This window comes from Eurosta solidaginis, chromosome 5 (assembly GCF_040869045.1).
Source record: "Eurosta solidaginis isolate ZX-2024a chromosome 5, ASM4086904v1, whole genome shotgun sequence".
In the NCBI taxonomy this organism is placed as follows: domain Eukaryota; kingdom Metazoa; phylum Arthropoda; class Insecta; order Diptera; family Tephritidae; genus Eurosta; species Eurosta solidaginis.
Genome location: NC_090323.1, coordinates 184,422,940 through 184,443,554, shown reverse-complemented (window position 1 = coordinate 184,443,554; position 20,615 = coordinate 184,422,940). Strand labels below are relative to the sequence as shown.

General features: G+C 40.2%; 1 protein-coding gene across 1 annotated transcript in view; it reads left to right on the top strand.

Annotated features, from left to right (window-relative positions):
• Window positions 1-20,615, top strand: part of LOC137254345 (serine/arginine repetitive matrix protein 1-like) — a 53,274-nt gene that overhangs the window by 9,092 nt on the left and 23,567 nt on the right. The window contains exons 3-4 of the mRNA XM_067791996.1: window positions 4,563-4,707; window positions 20,313-20,371. Coding sequence (XP_067648097.1) covers window positions 4,563-4,707; window positions 20,313-20,371 — 204 coding nt within the window. The remainder of the gene's footprint in view (window positions 1-4,562; window positions 4,708-20,312; window positions 20,372-20,615) is intronic.

Sequence of the window (20,615 nt, the reverse complement as noted above, 5' to 3'; positions counted from 1 at the left end):
TTTGCGACATCCGCCCAATGCAGCTCCTTCCTCGGGTGGTGCCACTTTCCTAGATGTTCTGGCCTCCGCGACGGCTACCCCTCGGCGGGTTTCATCGCGCCATGTTGCCAGGTCGCAAACCCAAATCATCCGGGTACCCCAATGCTTGCCCAAGGACGCCCAGTCCCAGGGCCACAACAGCAATTGCGTCCTGGCCTTCCTGAACCCAGGCGTAGTCACCCGTCACTTACCCCCAGAGTGGCGACGTCTCCTCATGCACTTCAGAATTCTGCAGTTAAACTGTAATGGACTAACTGGGAAGATTACGGAGATAGTCAATTTCATGAAGCGGCACAACATCCGCATTGCTGCAATTCAAGAGACTAAACTCACAGCACGATCTGCATTGCAGTCCTGCTCTGGGTATAATGTCCACAGGAAAGATCGCGAGAGCGGAAATGGAGGCGGCCTCGCGTTTATAATACACCACTCTGTGCAATATCACATATTTGATCCTGGCATCGACCGCAGGGACAACGTCTTAGAACGTCAAGGCCTATCTGTCCGGTCAGGCGATGCAAACCTAGAAATCATCAACATCTACATCCCCCCTGCCACCTGTTGCCCCGGTGGATACCACCCTAATATTAGAGCCTTACTCACTGGAAACAATCGCATTATTTTAGGCGACTTCAATGCCCATCATGATCTATGGCATTCAAATTTGCGGGCGGACAGTAGGGGCGAGATGTTGGCGGATCAAATAGAAGAAACGACGTTCTGCACAATAAACGGAGACGCCCCCACACGTATGGTAGGAAGCTGTCACAGTTCGCCAGATATCTCAATCGTGAGCGCAGAACTCGTAAACGGCGACCCCCAAATAAGGGATATAAACCAACGCATCAGATTGCTTGTGGATGAACACAAGCGGGCGAAATGGGAGGAGCACCTAAGAGGTTGTAACCTCTCTACCGGTGTGGGTAAACTTTGGTCCACCGTAAAGTCCCTATCGAATCCGACTAAGCACAAAGACAAAGTTTCCATCGCCTTTGGCGACAAAGTGCTGTCGGATGCGAAAAAATGCGCGAGCTTTTTCTGCCGACAATATATAATGCATTCTACGGTCGACAAAGTTAGACGGAGGGCCAACAGACACGCACATAAACACAAATTCAGCGCGTCACCAATCACCATCACCGCTAAAGAGGTTGAGGACGCCATTGGTCGCGCTAAACCATCCAAAGCAGTGGGCCCAGACGGCATAGCCATGCCGATGCTTAAAAGCCTAGGGAAAGAGGGTTTCAAATATTTAGCGCAGGTCTTCAACCTGTCTCTTTCCACCTTTGTCATACCCGAGAAATGGTCCCGCTACTAAAGCCTGGTAAACCAGCTAACATAGGAGAGTCGTATCGTCCGATATCTCTCCTATCGCCAGTAGCAAAGACGCTCGAAGCCATTTTGCTCCCTTATTTCCAAGCAAATTTGCAACTAGCCTCCCATCAGCATGGCTTCAGAAAACTCCATAGCACTACCTCCGCGCTAAATGCCATTAGTACCCAGATAAATTGCGGTTTAAATCAAAACCCCCACCATAGAACAGTACTCGTAGCGCTAGACCTATCAAAAGCTTTTGATACGGTCAACCACGGCTCGTTACTGCAAGACCTGGAAGGGTCTACCCTTCCCCCATGTCTTAAAAGGTGGACCGCAAATTATCTGGGTGGTCGGCAGGCATCGGTGCTATTTAGAAACGAAACATCAAAGCCAAGGAGAATTAAACAAGGGGTGCCACAGGGTGGTGTCCTATCCCCACTTTTGTTTAATTTCTACATATCTAAACTACCTTCACCACCGGAAGGAGTCACAATCGTTTCCTACGCCGATGACTGCACAGTAATGGCCACAGGCCCAGGCCCACAGATCGATGAGCTATGCAATAAAATAAACGGCTACCTCCCTGATCTCTCCAGTTTTTTCGCCTCGCGAAACCTGGCATTATCACCGACTAAATCTTCCGCGACCTTATTTACAACATGGACGTCCCAAATGTCGACCATTTTGAACATCCACGTCGATGGCTCTACGCTACCGACTGTCCTACACCCCAAAATCTTGGGTGTGACGTTTGATCAGGATCTACATTTTGGTGAGCACGCAGCCGCAATTGTTCCGAGAATTCAGAGCCGTAACAAAATCCTCAAATCCCTTGCTGGCAGTACCTGGGGAAAAGATAAAGAAACGCTCATGACTACATACAAAGCAATTAGCCAGCCGATTACGTGCTACGCGTCACCCATATGGTCGCCAAGCCTAAAAATTACCCACTGGAAGAAGCTACAGGCCTGCCAAAATACTGCTCTCAGAATTGCCACGGGCTGTCTTCTTATGTCCCCAGAACACCATCTACATAATGAGGCGAGAATACTCCCCATCAGGGAAAGAAACGAGATGCTGACCAAACAGTTCCTGTTGAATACCCAGAAACCTGGGCATCCCAACAGACATCTGATTGACGAGCCAGCACCGCCTAGGGGCTTAAGGAGTCATCTCCGTAAGCATTTTGAGGAAATACGGCATCTGAGAACACAGCCGTATGAAGCGAAAAAACACAAGCAGGTCCTTGGTGAACTCCACAAACAGGCGTCGGACCTTTATGCCGGGAATTGCCCGGTGAACCCAGTACTCAAAGTAAAGTATCCAAAACTTGCGGAAGAGGAACGCATACTCCCCAGGGAAACGCGTGTCACTCTGGCTCAACTTCGTTCTGGATACTGTAACAGGTTAAACTCTTACCTATCCAGAATCAACCCCGACATACAAAATGTATGCCCCGCTTGCAATGTGTCCCCACATGACACCAACCATCTCTTTAATTGTAATGTGGAACCAACGCCTCTAACACCCCTTTCCCTATGGTCCACCCCTGTTGAAACAGCAAGTTTCCTTGGACTCCCGTTAGAGGATATTGATGACAGTTTGTGATCGGTCGCGTCTGTTAGGTGGGGCGAAGCACTGCTACAACAACAACAACAACAAGGCTTCAACGGCACTTTATGCATGTAAAAGAATGCTGGGGTGTACGTGGGGCTTATTGCATTCTCTTTCTCATTGGATTTTTACAGCGATTGTAAGCCCTATGCTATACTATTGAGTTCTTGCATGGTGGAAAGCCACACAAAAAACAACTTACCTCCGAAAATTAGAGGGGATATGCAGACTATCAATGCTTAGCATTCCGGGAGCCCTGAAAACAACCCCGACAGCTGCACTGTATGCCATTCTGCGTGGAGAGAATCGGGACAGGGAGAAGCATAGAACTATATTGGGTCCCAGGGCATATGGGAATAGATGGGAATGAAAAAGCGGATGGACTAGCTAACAAGGACGCATCCATTGAAGCTTACTCCGTAGACGTCCCAATTAGAGTGGGCGAGAGCTGCACATGATCGACCAAGCAGGAAAGGCGTAGGTTCAAACGCGGGGCTGCAAATTGTCGAAGATTATGTGTAGGTCAACCTTAGACTAACAAAGTTGCTTCTATCATTAAAAAGAGAGGACTGTATACTCATGACGGGTATTCTGACTGGACACTGCCTTCTGGCGTACATGCCTTTAAATTAGGCTTGGTCAGTGATAGCAGATGTAGGAAGTGCGGGCTGGAGGAGGAAACGATCGAGGACGTTCTGTGCTCGTGCCCTGCGCTTGCCAGGCTAAGACTCCAGCTATTAGGAGTAACACAGCTGTCAGATCTAGAAGCAGCAAGTGGCTTAAGTCCTAGGAAGCTTCTAGTATTTGCCAAGAGGACGGAGTTATCTTATAACATAAGTACTGGTTTTTTATAGGGTTTTTCAGTTTGGTCGTTAAAACAAACTTCTGGTAACACAACGGACTTATTGTCTATGTGAAGTCCTCATGGACCGGCCAGTTCAACCTAACCAATAAGCTACTTTAGTGCATGCAGTCTTAATGAAACTAAAGAGCTTAGCGAAGCGTCGTTGGGGCATAATAGTGGAAATTCTCTTGCACTAAAGCAACCCATTGGTCAAAACCCAGGCTTAGTAATTTCTTTCATTTGATCTGCTATCAAAAAGTTAATTAAGAATTTAATTGACGAAATTGAATAAAAATTGCCACTGCTATTTTTCTGTTCGCTGCTGTAGGTTAATTAATTTTTTTTTTTTTAATTTATGGTTTTAACCCATAGTAAACAAGAAACTTTCCGCTTCTAACAAGGTCAACGTTCCATCATGAAAACAATCCCATTTTTAATTTTTTCAAACTGTTTAAGAAAACTACACTATTTTACACTTATTCGCATACTCGCATATTTTTCAGAAAAAAATTGTACAACATTTGTCAGTCAAATATACTTTATGCATAAAAAAAACGTAGGCGCTTGAATATCATGTTTTTTTTCTCGATGAATTATGTATATGTATCTCTGAAAACAAAAATATTTAACATTTACCAATAAAAACCAATAGAGCAGAATTTGCTACAATTATAACTGTTTATAACTTATCAAAATATGCAATATCTTCATGTTGTATTTTAAACCATTCTTTCAATTCTTCTTACAGTAAGTCAAAGAAAAGGAAATCGAGGAAGCGCAAAGCAACCGAATCCGATAGTGCTGAATCCGATCATAATTCTGATGATGAAAGATACAGCCATGATTCGGAATTTGAATCTAAAAAACAACGCAAACGCAACAAAAAGGAAAAGGTAAGGCCAAACGTAAATTTTCATAAAAAGTAGATCTCTTCATAGCTGTGAGTCCTGTTTCGGTTTTTATAAATAAGATTCTTAGACCATCCGTTAAGACGATAACTTGAGTAAAAATTTAGATATGTTGATGAATTTTGACTTACAAATTTTTTTGGACGATGAATAATAGTGACATTGAAAATGTACGAAATCACTTTTTCGATGTCGAAAAATTTCGATAAAATTGTGAAACTTGATAGTTATATCATATGTATAGTAGCGTATAGAAAAATAGCAGTGGCAATTTTTAACAAATTTTGTTAATTTCAATCTTCTCTTTTTTGTTTTCGATATTCTAAGGAAAACCTTCTATAAAACTTGTAACTAAAACTATGCAAATCAGTTTTAAAAACATTTCGGGAAAAATTCGAAAACTCGAGAAATATTTACAAACATTTCGCACTCTTTGTTGGAGTTCTCTGAATTTTTTGAGTATGCTGCCAAATCGGACCACAAAGATGATATTTTTGAATATTACGATCATTACGCCACCTGGCGGCGATATTTTATGTCCTTTCTATTCATGAATATAATATGTTCCAAATATGAGCCAAATCGGGCCCCAAATACGGTATTTTGACTATCTCGATCCTTGCGACACCTGGCGGCGATTTTTTCATATGTCGCTTTTTATTCATGTATGCAATATGTGTTCCAAATATGAGCCTAATCGGACCGCAAATACGATTTTTTGAAATGTTTCGATTCATTCGCCACCTATCGGAGTTTTTTTTTTTCTTATTATTGAATTGTCATCGGGTTCTGAACTATATTCCAAGTTTCAAGCTTGTAGCTTATCTGGAAGTTACTTAAATTTCAATTACAATATTCTGTTCGCTACACAGAGTCTAACTAAATAAAACAATAAAACCGTTTAAAAAACACAGCTATTGTTTAATAATTCCTAAACAACTTCAACGAAATCAAAACTGAGTTGTTGGATATATTTAAAACGAGTTTTAAACATATTAAACCAAATATGAGATAAAAGAACGACTTGCAAAATTTAGGATAACAACTTTCGACTTTGGTGGACACAGCTAATACTGTTCGAGAGATCTAATAACGAGAAAATAGGGCTATTATAAATTGATATTTAAATCAGCTTCATTAAATAGAGATGAATTGCGTAAGTTATTTTTGTCATAAATCACTCGAGTGGTAAATCACAAATTTTTTGACAGCTTTCTCAAAACAGGCCATTTCAACAATTGTTACGTCAGCACTTCACTTTAAGAGTACAAAAAAGGTAAAGGAAATTAGCTTTAAGATTAAGTCAATATTTTAAGGTTGATTGAAAGTTTTTACAACATTTGTATCCACACTATCTCCAGTTTTATAAGAAAAATCAGTCACGCACCCATGTTCACTTTCTCATGGAACCTTCCTTTTGGTCTATATAGAAAAACATGTTCACACTTTGTATGGAGGAAAAATTTTGTAAATTGAGTGGGCTACAAAACTGCATACTCAGAAAAATGCAGAACACTCCAAATAAAAAGTTCGAAAGTTTCGTAAAATTTGTTTGAAAACATTTTTGAGATTGATTTAAGCTTCATAATTCATCGGATGTGTTTTTCTAAAAATATCGAAAACTTAAAAAAATCAAAAAAGAAGAAGAAGCAAGACTTTAGTGATGTATATATTTTTTTTTTTTTGCAATTTACCACCAAAAAATGTGTGATACATTATGATTAATATTAAATTAATTGCATTTTCTCTTTGAATGTAAGTTTAAGTGAAAATTATTGTGCAAATGTTGTTTTTGTTATTGATTTAATATTGTTGTAACTAAATAACAGATCACCCCATAGGAGTATAGAGGAAAAATCTAATATTTTTGTCTTGTACTTAACCGCTGAAAAGCTCCAAATCTAACAAAAAAAAAAAACAAAAAATAATTTAAATGACGAAATTTGCTAAAACTGATCACTGCTATTTTTCTGTTCGCTGCTGTAATTCCTGATGAAGGCATTTTTTTTTTTTACTGTAAGAATCGGCCTAATTGCTCCAAAAACAAGCCAAATTTGTAGCTTAAATTGGAAAATATTTAAAGAGAAAATTCAAATCCAATAACGACTGGGCTCACTAGACTGGAAAAAGAATCATATATATTATTTCTAATTGCTGTTTTTATGTACGGGTCCTTTTTGCGCTCTTATTTGGAATCCAAATCTATAAATAAAGTTTTGGTGTAAAGATGGGGATTCGTGATTCGATTAGCGAACTTTGGGCATTATTAGTCGTAGTGCTTTTGTTTAGCTATATTTTATTAAAATAATTTGTTAAAAATAATCGATTGTGAGCACACAAAGAAATCTATTTGTACTATGGCACTATTGTGAATGTTTTCACTGCATTACCGGCAGTTGCTACCATAAGCCAGATGGCAGCGCAAGCTGTAAGTTTTAATTGATTGATAGAACAGCTGATTTCTGTTGATATTTGATAAGAGACTTTTATATTGGTTGCGCAAGATGCGTACGGGTTCGGCTCGTTTAAACTTAAAGCTTATTGAAAGAGCCTCTGACAAATTTTTTTTGTTTAACTCAAACGCGAAAAATTATTTCGAAATAGAAAACCGGAACAGTGATGTATGATTATTGTAATTGCGTAACTCTCACTAAAATTAGTTTTAAAAAAATAATAGTGTCGGTTCTTAAAAATTTTTTATATGTACGTAAATACCGAATTAAAACAGTAAATTCTTATAAATCCTAATAAACATAAAATTATTTTCTATGTAGATGCAAAATCTTTATAGGTATAAATTTGTAAAACGCATGCACCTACATGTATGTATATTAATTCTAATTGACTTAACCTTTCTTAAATTATAATCTTATAAAACTGAAAAACAATTAAAAATTACATACGAAATTTTTCTCTTGCTTATTTTTTCCTATAATATTTACATACTAATATACATATACATAACATTCAAAGTGAATAACGAAAATTAATAGAACATATTCTAATCTAAACATTTTCCCATATAATAAATATCCAAAAACCAAACAAAAAAAAAACTTGCGAAACAAAAAAGGTAAAAAAATCTATCATTGCTTCATATCCAATTATATTTTACTTGATGTGATCTTGTGTTAATTTATTTTTTATTTAATAAAATTATATTTATTTGAGGAAATCAAAGATACGTTAACAAATATATATCGTTTCCACCCAATAATGAAAAAGCTTAAGTGTTTAGATGTTGAAAGAAACAATGTCATTCATTATTATGCAGCTTAAGTACTCTCGATATAAATTTTCCCTTTCTCCTTATTGGGTTATGTTTTCCCAAAACTTGACTTATTCTCCTTATACTACCCTACAAGAAAAAACTGACAATTGCTAAAAACAAGTTACCTCTTCGTTGACTATTTTAGGGGAATATTGAAAATAACTAATTTTCACAACTGCTCACTGCTTTTTCGATGTCACGTCATGAGGGGTAACCAGTCAGCTTATACCAAGCCATATAGTTAACTCGTAGTTAGTTCTTTTTCTACAGGGTAGTTTTGCGTATTTTACGTTACGTTTTCTTATTACAAACTTAAGCCGTCTCATTACTAGGTTGAAAATCGCTCAACATTAGCACACACACAAACATCAATAATGGACATATTACGGAAATCTTTAGGGAAATTCAAGTTAAATTTTTAAACAGACATAAAATGTAATAATTTTGGAATATATAGCATCTAGGACACCTTAATTGCAGTAATTGAAAGAAAATGTTTGCTTATACTCTTTCACAGAATTCGAGTGCCTTCCACTCTATTCGCAACATAACCTCAATTTAAGCTGCCAAACTATATAGCATTGTGAATTCATACAAGTGGCGAATGTTTGGCAAAAACGTTCACAATAGTAAACAGCCTCGATCACCTGTTAAATCGCTGTGCGATTACTTAAATCATTTGCTCAATAGTGTTTCTCAAACATTTTGGAGACAACTGATATATTGCATTATTTACATATTTTAACATGTTTGCTTAACTGGCTGCTCACATTTATCTATAAACTAAATTTTAGAAATAAATATTGATATGTAGTCTGATTTTCTGTATACACATTTAAAAGAAAAGCTGATTTGAAACACAAATGAGCAATTCAAGGCACTTCAATTTAACAACCGCGAGCAAAAAACAAACCTTTCTTCCATTTTCTGGCCATTCGCGACAGCCGTTCTCTCTGTCAGCTATTATTTGACAGGTAGGTATGGCAATGGAAGAATGGAAAGATTCTTCACTTGTATGTATTCACAATGCTATAAGTAAACAATGGTTGCCATTGAGTGAAAGTAATAAATAGATGTTTAGTAAAAGATGATAGTGGCAATGCCGTAACTTCAGCTTTTTAATCAGATAAATCGATTTTCTTTTATCTATACCTATTATGGAGCACAATGGAATTCTCTTCAAAAAACGCGAGTACTCTATAAATAATGTAAGGAATACTCCTTTGGGAGTATAGGACTGCTCCAAATGTAATCTGTATTCATACAAAAAATGTGCTCCAATTAACATTGCGATGTCCTAGGAGAGGAGTAGGTGATCCCACTCTCGCTTTTTTTGTGAGTATTCCATAGAGTACATACGTGAGAGTACTTTCCAAGGTACTTTCACTGTAGTACTCCATGGAGCACCCACAGAGGATCATATGCCAAAGTACTAAAGAGGAATTGTGTCGGAAAGAATTATCGAAGTGAATTTAATTTAAAATGAAAGTAAATGAAGAGGGGCAATACAACTTATATTTTATACTACGAATATTCTTATGTTATTTAGCATTTGCGTGAATAAAGAAACTAATATAATATGTATACATAAAACCAGTGCTTACTTACTTACTTAATTGGCGCTTAACCGTCGTAAACGGTTATGGCCGTCCAACAAGGCGCGCCAGTCGCTCCTTCGCTCCGCCAACCGGCGCCAATTGGTCACACCAAGGGAGTTTAAATCGTTTTGCACCTGGTCCTTCCACCGCCCTCTACCTCTGCTTCCATAGGCGGGTTCCGATAGAAACACTTTCTTGGCCGGAGCATCATCTTTCATTCACATGCATAACATGGCCTAGCCAGCGCAGCCGCTGCGTTTTAATTCGCTGGACTATGTTGATGTCTGCGTATAGCTCGTACAGCTCACCATTAAATCTTCGGTACTCGCCATCGCCAACGCGTAGAGGTCCATAAATCTTTCGAAGAACTTTTCTCTCGAACACTCCCAAAGCCGCTTCATCTGCTGTTGTCATGGTCCATGCTTCTGCCCCATATAGCAGGACGGGTACGATAAGTGACTTGTAGAGTATGATTTTCGTTCGCCGAGAGAGGACTTTACTTTTCAATTGCCTACCTAGTCCAAAGTAGCATTTATTGGCAAGATTGATTCTTCGCTGGATTTCAGTGCTGAAGTTGTTGCTAGTGTTGATGCTGGTTCCCAAATAAACGAAGTCTTTTACTATTTCGAAATTATGGCTGCCATCAGTAGCGTGGTTGCCAAGGCGCATATGCGCTGACTCTTTGCTCGATGACAGCAGGTACTTCGTTTTGTCCTCATTCACCATCAAACCCATCTTTACCGCTTCTTTTTCCAGTTTGGAGTAAGCAGAACTAACAGCGCGGGTGTTTAGGCCGATGATATCAATGTCATCAGCATATGCCAGTAATTGCACGCTTTTATAGTATATTGTTCCAGTGCGGTTAAGTTCTGCAGCTAGTATAATTTTCTCCAGCATCAAATTAAAGAAATCGCACGATAGGGGGTCACCCTGTCTGAAACCTCGTTTAGTTTCGAACGGCTCGGAGAGGTCCTTCCCAATTCTGACTGAGCTGATGGTGTTGCTCAACGTCATTTTGCACAGCCGTATAAGTTTTGCGGGGAAACCAAATTCAGACATAGCGGCATATAGGCAGCTCCTTTTCGTGCTGTCGAAGGCGGCTTTAAAGTCGACGAAGAGGTGATGTGTGTCGATTCTCTTTTCACGGGTTTTATCCAAGATTTGGCGCATTGTGAAAATCTGGTCGATGGTAGATTTACCAGGTCTGAAGCCGCACTGATAAGGTCCAATCAGCCGGTTCACGGTGGGCTTCAATCTTTCGCACAATACACTTGAAAGGACCTTATATGCGATATTAAGAAGGCTGATTCCACGATAGTTGGTGCATTTTGCAGTATCCCCCTTCTTGTGGACTGGGCAAAGAACACTTAGATTCCAACCGTCGGGCATGCTTTCGTCCGCCCATATTTTGCTAAGAAGCTGCTGCATGCGTCTTACCAACTCCTCGCCGCCGAACTTGAATAGCTCCGCAGGCAATCCATCAGCGCCCACGGCCTTGTTGTTTTTCAATCTGGTTATTGCTATTCTAACTTCGTCATAATCGGGCGGGGGGACATATATTCCATCATCATCGATTGCGGGATCGGGTTCTTCACCTCTGCTCGGTGAATTGCTGCCTCCATTTAGGAGAGCAGAGAAGTATTCCCTCTATAATCTAAGCACTCTCTGGACATCAGTTACAAGGTCGCCGTTTTCATTCCTACAGGAGTTTGCCCCGGTCTTAAAACCTTCCGTCTGTCGCCGTATTTTTTGGTAGAATTTTCGGGCGTTATTCCTGGTGGCTAGCAGCTCAAGCTCCTCGCACTCACGCCTTTCTGCTTCTGCTTTTTTCTTCCTGAAAAGGCGTCTCGCTTCCCCTTTCAACTCACGATAGCGTTCACACACTCCTCTTGTCGCGCTCGCTTTTAACGTAGCCCTGTAGGCAACGTCTTTTCTTTCGGTTGCAACGCGGCATTCTTCATCGTACCAGTTATTTTTTCGTGGCCGCCGGTAACCAATTTTTTCCTCGGCGGCAGTACGAAGTGCTTTGGAGATATGCTCCCACTGCTCCTGTATTCCTTCAGGATGAGTTGTGCTCTCAGAGAGCAGGTGTGAGAGTCGAGTTGCGAAATCATTGGCAGTCTGTTGTGATTGAAGCTTTTCGACGTCTAGCTTTCCTTGTGTTTTTTGTTCCTTGGTTTTTGCCGCGTTGAGGCGGGTGCGTATATTGGCTGCAACGAGATAATGGTCCGAGTCGATGTTAGGTCCTCGGATCGTGCGCACATCTAAAACACTGGAGGCATGCCGTCCGTCTATCACAATGTGATCGATCTGATTGCGAGTATTTCGATCAGGAGACAGCCATGTAGCTTGATGTATCTTTTTATGCAAGAACCTCGTGCTGGATATGACCATGTTTCGAGCACCGGCAAAGTCAATCAGCCTCAGTCCGTTAGGAGAAGTTTCATTGTGTAGGCTGAACTTTCCGACTGTAGGGCCAAAAACACCTTCTTTGCCCACCCTGGCGTTAAAGTCGCCAAGCACGACTTTTATATCATGACGGGGGCAGCGCTCGTATGTGCGTTCTAATTGTTCATAAAAAGTGTCTTTCACCTCATCGTCTTTCTCCTCAGTCGGCGCATGGGCGCAGATGAATGATATATTAAAAATGTTTGCTTTTATTCGGATAGCGGCGAGACGCTCGTCCACAGGCGTGAACGCCAGCACTTGGCGACAAAGTCTCTCTCCCACCACGAATCGACGCCGAAACTGCGCTTATTCGTATGGCCACTCCAATATATGTCACAATTTTTGATCTTCTTTCTTCCTTGCTTCGTCCAACGCATTTCTTGGATGGCGGTGATGTCAGATTTTGCTTTGACGAGGACATCAACCAGCCGGGCATCTGCACCAATCCCATTCAGGGAGCGGACGTTCCAGGTGCATGCCCTCAATTCATTGTCCTTCAAACGTTTGCCATGGTCGTCATCAATAGAGAGTGTATTTATCCGAGGCTTGTTGTTATATTTCATTGGAGTATGGTTTTACGTGGCGGGTCCCAAGCCCAGCGCACAACCCGCTCAGCGGGGGTGAAAATATTACTTGGCACGTTTATATAGCGAGCCGCTTGCTCCAAGACAGACGCCCGCTTGCAGCCGCACCTAGAGGTGTACAGACGCTGCCGATGAGATCTCCCCCGGCTAGCCCTTAAACCGATTATGTCAGAGTGGCCTAGCCAGGTTGTCGCCTGAAGGCTGATTCCACGATAGTTGGTGCATTTTGCAGTATCCCCCTTCTTGTGGACTGGGCAAAGAACACTTAGATTCCAACCGTCGGGCATGCTTTCGTCCGCCCATATTTTGCTAAGAAGCTGCTGCATGCGTCTTACCAACTCCTCGCCGCCGAACTTGAATAGCTCCGCAGGCAATCCATCAGCGCCCACGGCCTTGTTGTTTTTCAATCTGGTTATTGCTATTCTAACTTCGTCATAATCGGGCGGGGGGACATATATTCCATCATCATCGATTGCGGGATCGGGTTCTTCATCTCTGCTCGGTGAATTGCTGCCTCCATTTAGGAGAGCAGAGAAGTATTCCCTCTATAATCTAAGCACTCTCTGGACATCAGTTACAAGGTCGCCGTTTTCATTCCTAGAGGAGTTTGCCCCGGTCTTAAAACCTTCCGTCTGTCGCCGTATTTTTTGGTAGAATTTTCGGGCGTTATTCCTGGTGGCTAGCAGCTCAAGCTCCTCGCACTCACGCCTTTCTGCTTCTGCTTTTTTCTTCCTGAAAAGGCGTCTCGCTTCCCCTTTCAACTCACGATAGCGTTCACACACTCCTCTTGTCGCGCTCGCTTTTAACGTAGCCCTGTAGGCAACGTCTTTTCTTTCGGTTGCAACGCGGCATTCTTCATCGTACCAGTTATTTTTTCGTGGCCGCCGGTATGTTTAGCGGCTACCCAGAGGATACTTGGCCGCAGGCGACCGGCAGTAGTGAGCTGCTTGAACCGCATGCAAAAGAATCGCTCTGGCAATTCCCAGGTGAATGGCGGTCAGAAGCTTTCCCCGCTTTCGTGGACTTCTACACACGGCCCCACCAACCAGTGCGCTGTTGCATTTTATCAGAGTTGCCAAAGTAAAATTTTATTATTAGTTATTTGCATTCAATATTTTACTTTTGGCAACTCTGTTCGATCGTCATCGTGTCGTGATCACTGTCGCTAAAAAACGAGCAATGATCGGCTGATGGTGGTCCGTAAACGCATTGCAAAGGAGTATTGTTAGAATACTCCAACATGAAGAAAATGGAACACGTAATCCAACAATTTTTGCAGGGTTATAGAAGATGGCGCATTGCGCATGTAAACATTAGTTCAGATGTTTTTTATGGGCAACTTTTACGTCATTTTCCTTCAGCTCTTGTTTTTTTCTCTCTTTCATTCGCTGAAGCAGTCAAGTGTGACGTAGATGCGCAGAACGAAGCAATTTTGAACTCGTGAATGCACAATCTTCTGTGTGTGATTTGTGATTATGGAGTACCTTCCGATTACTGAATCTATCAGTTAACAGATGTCGCTCATTGTGCCGCTGTGTTATAAAATATAAGGCGTTCCAATTAGCTTTTCAGCTGTCGATCTTGATCAAATCTCACTGGAACTATCCGGATCAGTCATATGAGAGTTAGCAGCACTCAACTCATGTGTATTCATAACAGGCTGCCTGCTATTCCCAAACTTTTTGTCCCGAATGGCCGCCTAAAATTTCAGTTGAAAATTCATACCAAATTATCAAAATAATAACTAGTATTATTAGTTCTTCAAACCATGCCACAAATGCAATAGATTTTCCATATAAAGCAACCGAGGGCGGGAGTTAAGACACGTCCAAAAAATTCGGAAGAACTGTCAGGGGACGCGTCTTGAACCTAATAACCATCTTCCGAAGGCTGACATTAAAAATTGTACTTCTGTCAGGAGCTATGTATGTGCAAAAATTAAATGCATATTTTGTTATGGTTCTTGTATTTTTCATATTTTGTTGTAGTTATTTAAATGGAAAATGTGTCGTTTTGCTCGCGTAGTTTAAAATGTAAAAATTTATGAAGTGTCGAGTGAAAAAAAGTTGATAAATATCAGACACCCTAATGCATGTGTCTGTATGTGATACCAAGTAAAAATTTTTGAAAAGAGTAGATGCGAATTTTTGAAAAGAGTAGATGCGAAATAATGCTATAGTGGGAATGTAACACCACCCTGTGTCACTTCTTGTTTAATCTCTTTTGGGTTAAGTTCATTTTCTTGAAAACTGTCTATGATTCAGATAGTTTGTAATAAATGTCTTTAGACTTCGCTCGATATCCGGCTCTGAGTAGTCGTGTGACTCAAAGGCTGTGATATCAGGAGTTAAAGCCCTCTTTCTTTATGGATGATGTCGGTTGGTTGGTTGGTTGGTTGGAGTGGCGAGTTCCAATTGACTCCAATTAGCTCTCATGTGCCGTTTTGATACCACACACTCGTGAGTTAACCAATGAAAGGGTGTTGTAAGAAGACTAAAAAACATTTTCACGAGCCTCAGGGAAAACCCGTCCCCCTATATCCATCCCGTGGAGTTTATAAATTTGAGAAGCTCTCCCGGCCTAACATCCTTGAGTTCTGGGAGGCTTTCGAAAAAGGGCTTTCCAAGAAACTTTATTCTGCTTCGACAGTGTGCTGGGCATTCGCACAACAGATGCTCAACCGTTTCCTCCGCCTCCGGACGCTTGCAGCTGCCACTGGAGGTATTGTGTTCCAGTCCCATCCGTGCCGCATGTACCCCAATTGTCCAATGCTCCGTGAGCACCGCAACTACTCTGGATATATCCCTTCTGTTCATCTTAAGGACAGCTACAGATCGATTTTCGTTATATAATGGCCACATGCTCTTGGAAACTCTCCAGGTCCGCAGCCGATTCCACCTATTGTTGGCCCCACTCAACCAGTTCTGGGAGATGCGACCCTTGATGAGTCCCAGGGGTGCAAGGACCTCCTTCGCTCCTGAGACATCAAGAGCCGCTCCACGCCGTGCCAGCTCATCCGCAATCTCGTTACCCTGTATGCTTCGATGCCCCGGCACCCATATCAGGGTAACGATCTGCCCGCTCGCCAGAATCATGGCGCTCTCCCTACACTGCCCAACCAGGTTTGATGATATCGTCTCTGACCCGAGGGCCCCAAGAGCCGTCTGGCTATCGGGGAAAATGGCTACCCTGTTACCGTTACCATTGATATCCATTAACGCTTTACACGCCTCTTAAACAGCGAAAATCTCAACATGAAACACGCTTGCCGAGTCGGAAAGCCGCATACATAAGGACGTGGGCGGGACAGTCGCAAATACTCCCGCTCCCACTCCGTAAGCCATTTTAGATCCGTCCGTGAAAACCGAGATGTCGAATCTCTGAGTGATCCCCCCATCTTTCCAATCTTTCCTTGTGGGGAAACACAACACAAGTCTGAATTATAGATGATTTAGAAATCAATGTTGTTCATTCAATGTTGCTGCAAATGAATGAAGATGTGACAAGAAAAGACGTCAGTTATCGAGGATGTTACTATGTTTTAAATATTGATTAACACAGTTTCTTGAAATCGCCCGAAAAGCAGCAAAAAAATTCATATGCGATTTTCAACATACAGACCTATTGAGACCAAATTATTGAAATTGCATTACACTGTACCATGGCGGAACTATACAAGTTGGCAGCACGGGATAGCTGATTTGTACTTTTTTTATTTGATTTGACACATCAACTTCCGGCGCACTACGATTTTAACAATAGTCAGCGTAATTATTATGCCATGTTAAAGACATTTTGTAAATTTTTTTATTTCATGTAAGAAAATTTCCTAGTATTACAATTTTTTGTATTTAAAATTTTTTACTTTGAACTTTTGTTATGTAAATAAAAAATTTTAATCTTTAATTTCTTCACACCAACATACATATTTTGTCATTAAAAAAAAGAAACTTACCATTTTATTTATTGAAACCCCCTGGCGCTTCATTAAATAGGATAGCTTTCGCAAGGCACTCTTATAGTTTGTAAGTATTTTTTATTTAAAGCAATTGTCTTAAAAAGTAGAATTAGATATCTCCTGCACAAAAAATGAGAATTGAGGGCAGAAATCCCAAAAAATACAATAGCAGTGCACTAGGGCGTATCAATATGTAGGAAAAAAATGTTATGTAGGAAAAAATTGCTAAATTTGATTTCTCTATTTTACTTTAAGAAGGTTTTGAATATACATAAATCTTTTTATTGTTTTTAAAATCTGGGCTCGAATCGTGTTTTGCGTGTTCGAGATACCCGTCTCGTAATATTGCTTATTTGCTACCGTGTTATGCGTGAACATATGACTGGTATCGTAATTTGGTATTGCGAGTTCAGTAAACGTACTAAAAAGGCTGACAGCCAACGTATCCAGGTATACCTGTAAAAAGTGCCGCAAGATATGCGGGAAAGGATTGCTAGTTCATCAGCATAGGCCACTACTTCACAGCCTCCAAATTCGTGGTCTTTGAGAAATTCTTTCATTGGCACAACCCTGAGGAGGAGAGACAGAACAATTAACTGCAGCGTACCCCTTTTCTGGGCCACTGGACCTTCCCTCTCCTGTGATAATCCCACCGGCCAAAAGTTTGTTGCTAAATAGGACGACCATTCGCATTCCAACCCTTTCGATAGCAATGATGGAACGAACTGCATTGGATGAGCAACGAATGACTTCAGCATAAGTTTCCCATTTGAATGCATCCAAATACATACAAAACATTTTCAATATTTTTTATTTTTGTAAATAAAAAAATGTCAGCTTTTTTTATACTCAGCGTGCTTTGCACACAGAGTATATTAACTTTGATTGGATAACGGTTGGCTTTACAGGTATAAAGGAATCGAGATAGATATAGACTTCCATATATCAAACTCATCAGTATCGAAAAAAAATTTTATTGAGCCATGTCCGTCCGTCCGTCCGTTAGCACGATAAAAAAAAAAAAATAAAAAAATAATACATCTAGAATGCTGAAATTTGACATGTGGACTCTTGATAAAAATTTGGAAACATTTTTTAAAATGGGCGTGGCACCGCCCATTTGTGATAAAATCAATTTTACAAATATTATTAATCATAAATCAAAAATCGTTAAACCTATCGTAACAAAATTAGGCAGAGAGGTTGCCTTTACTATAAGGAATGCTTCGAAGAAAAATTAAGGAAATCGGTTAAGGACCACGCCCACTTTTATATAAAAGATTTTTAAAATGGTCGTGGACGAATAAAATAAGCTATATCTTTGCAAAAAAGAGCTTTATATCAATGGTATTTCATTTCCCAAGTGGATTTATAACAATAAATAGGAAAAACTTCAAGTTAAAAAGAATGGGCGTGGCACCGCGCTTTTATGACTAAGCAATTTTGTATGTTTCGGGAGCCATAACTCGAAAAAAAATGAATGGATCGCAATAAAATTGGGTACACAAATTTTCCCTATACCAGGAAATATTTCTAGGAAAAATGAACGAGATCGGTTAAAGACCCCGCCCACTTTTATATACAAGATTTTTAAAAGGGTCGTAGACGAAAATAATAAGCTATATCTTAGCGAAAAAGAACTTTGTATCAATAGAATTTTACATTCTAAATTGAATTATAACATTAAATTGGAAAACACTAAAATTTTTGAAAATGTATGTGGCACAATTTGGTTTCCCCGCAAAACTTATACGGCTGTGCAAAATGACGTTGAGCAACACCATCAGCTCAGTCAGAATTGGGAAGGACCTCTCCGAGCCGTTCGAAACTAAACGAGGTTTCAGGCAGGGCGACCCGCTATCGTGCGATTTCTTTAATTTGATGCTGGAGAAAATTATACTAGCTGCAGAACTTAACCGCACTGGAACAGTACACTATAAAAGCGTGCAATTACTGGCATATGCTGATGCCATATCATCGACCTAAACACCCGCGCTGTTAGTTCTGCTTACTCCAAACTGGAAAAAGAAGCGGTAAAGATGGGTTTGATGGTGAATGAAGACAAAACGAAGTACCTGCTGTCATCGAGCGAAGAGTCAGCGCATACGCGCATTGGCAACCACGCTACAGTTGGCAGCCATAATTTCGAAATAGTAAAATACTTCGTTTATTTGGGAACCAGCATCAACACTAACAACAACAACAGCACTAAAATCCAGCGAAGAATCAATCTTGCCAATAAATGCTACTTTGGAGTAGGTAGGCAATTGAAAAGTAAAGTCCTCTCTCGACGAACGAAAATCATACTCTACAAGTCACTTATCGTACCCGTCCTGCTATATGGGGCAGAAGCATGGACCATGACAACAGCAGATGAAGCGGCTTTGGGAGTGTTCGAGAGAAAAGTTCTTCGAAAGATTTATGGACCTCTACGCGTTGGCGAGTACCGAAGAAGATTTAATGATGAGCTGTACGAGCTATACGCAGACATCAACATAGTCCAGCGAATTAAAACGCAGCGGCTGCGCTGGCTAAGCCATGTTATGCGAATGAAAGATGATGCTCCGGCCAAGAAAGTGTTTCTATCGGAACCCGCCTATGGAAGCAGAGGTAGGGGGCGGCCACCACTCCGTTGGATGGACCAGGTAGAAAACGATTTAAACTCCCTTGGTGTGACCAATTGGCGCCGGTTGGCGGAGCGAAGGAGCGACTGGCGCGCCTTGTTGGACGGCCATAACCGTTTAGACGGTTAAGCGCCAATTAAGTAAGTAATTTTCTATGTTTCGGGAACCATAACTGGAAGAAAAATCAACATATCGTAACGAAATTGTGTACACATATTTTCCTTATAGCAGAAAATATTTCTAGTAAAAATGGACGGGATGGGTTAGAGACCACGGCAATTTAGATATAAAACAAGTTTAAAAGGGTCGTAGACTAGAATAATAAGCTATAACTTAGCAAAAAATAGTTTTGAATCAATGATATTTCACTTATCAAGTTTTATTGTAAGAGGAAATGGGGAGAAATTTTTTTTTAAACGGGCGGTGCCACGTGTTATAGAAAAGTAATTTATCTGAAATGAAATATACAATTGACGCTCACGCTGAGTATATAATGTTCGGGTACACCCGAACTTAGACACCTTTACTTGTTCAAATATAAACTCAACGAGTCTATTATAATCTTGGCCAAAATTACGATGCGATAGTGACCGTGTTTCGCAATACCAATATTGCTTCATACATTCCATACCGTAAACTTTTCCCTCACGATTGCCGATTCGATCACGGAAAACATTATTCTAGCCCTGAACAAGGTAAGTATTCGAAGACGAAGCGTACATTCCCCACTTTTTACGTGATACGCTCTACGCGAATCTAATAGAAGAAATTACTTAATTATGCAACACATTTCCTTCTATGGAATTTACAGTTTCAGAATGAGCTTAGATTTTCCTTTAATCTATCTCTGTGCATTCAGAAAAAAATATTTTTAAATAAAAATTAATTATTAAACCACATTCACGTCGATATACCTAATGTTAAAAAAATTTACCCGACCTAATTCGTAATATAGAAATGGCATTTCACAATGTTTCATAAAACTTGTTTATATTTTAAGAACTTATAAACTATTTTGAAGCTTTAAACTAATTGATCCTAAACTAATATTGTTAGTTAAAAACTTTAATACAAACAATTTTCATTTTTTCATTTAAATTAATGTAGAAAAAGCGCGATAAGAAGAAGAAGAGGGATCGTAGCAATTCTGTGAAGTCACGTTCAAGGTAAGAATTAATTTAAGTATATCGACGTACAAAAGTAAATTGTTCTAGTGGACGACAGAATAACGAACAAGGCCGAATCGAACCGAACTTGCAACAATTCCCACCGAGACCGCATCTAAAACGAAGATTTTCCAAAGTTCGAAAAAAAGCAAATAAGGAGTTACTTAATTTTTGTCAAAAAGTTTGAAAAAAAATTTCATAGAACATTTTGGCTTTCGATAGATAAACAATAAGTTTTTATCTA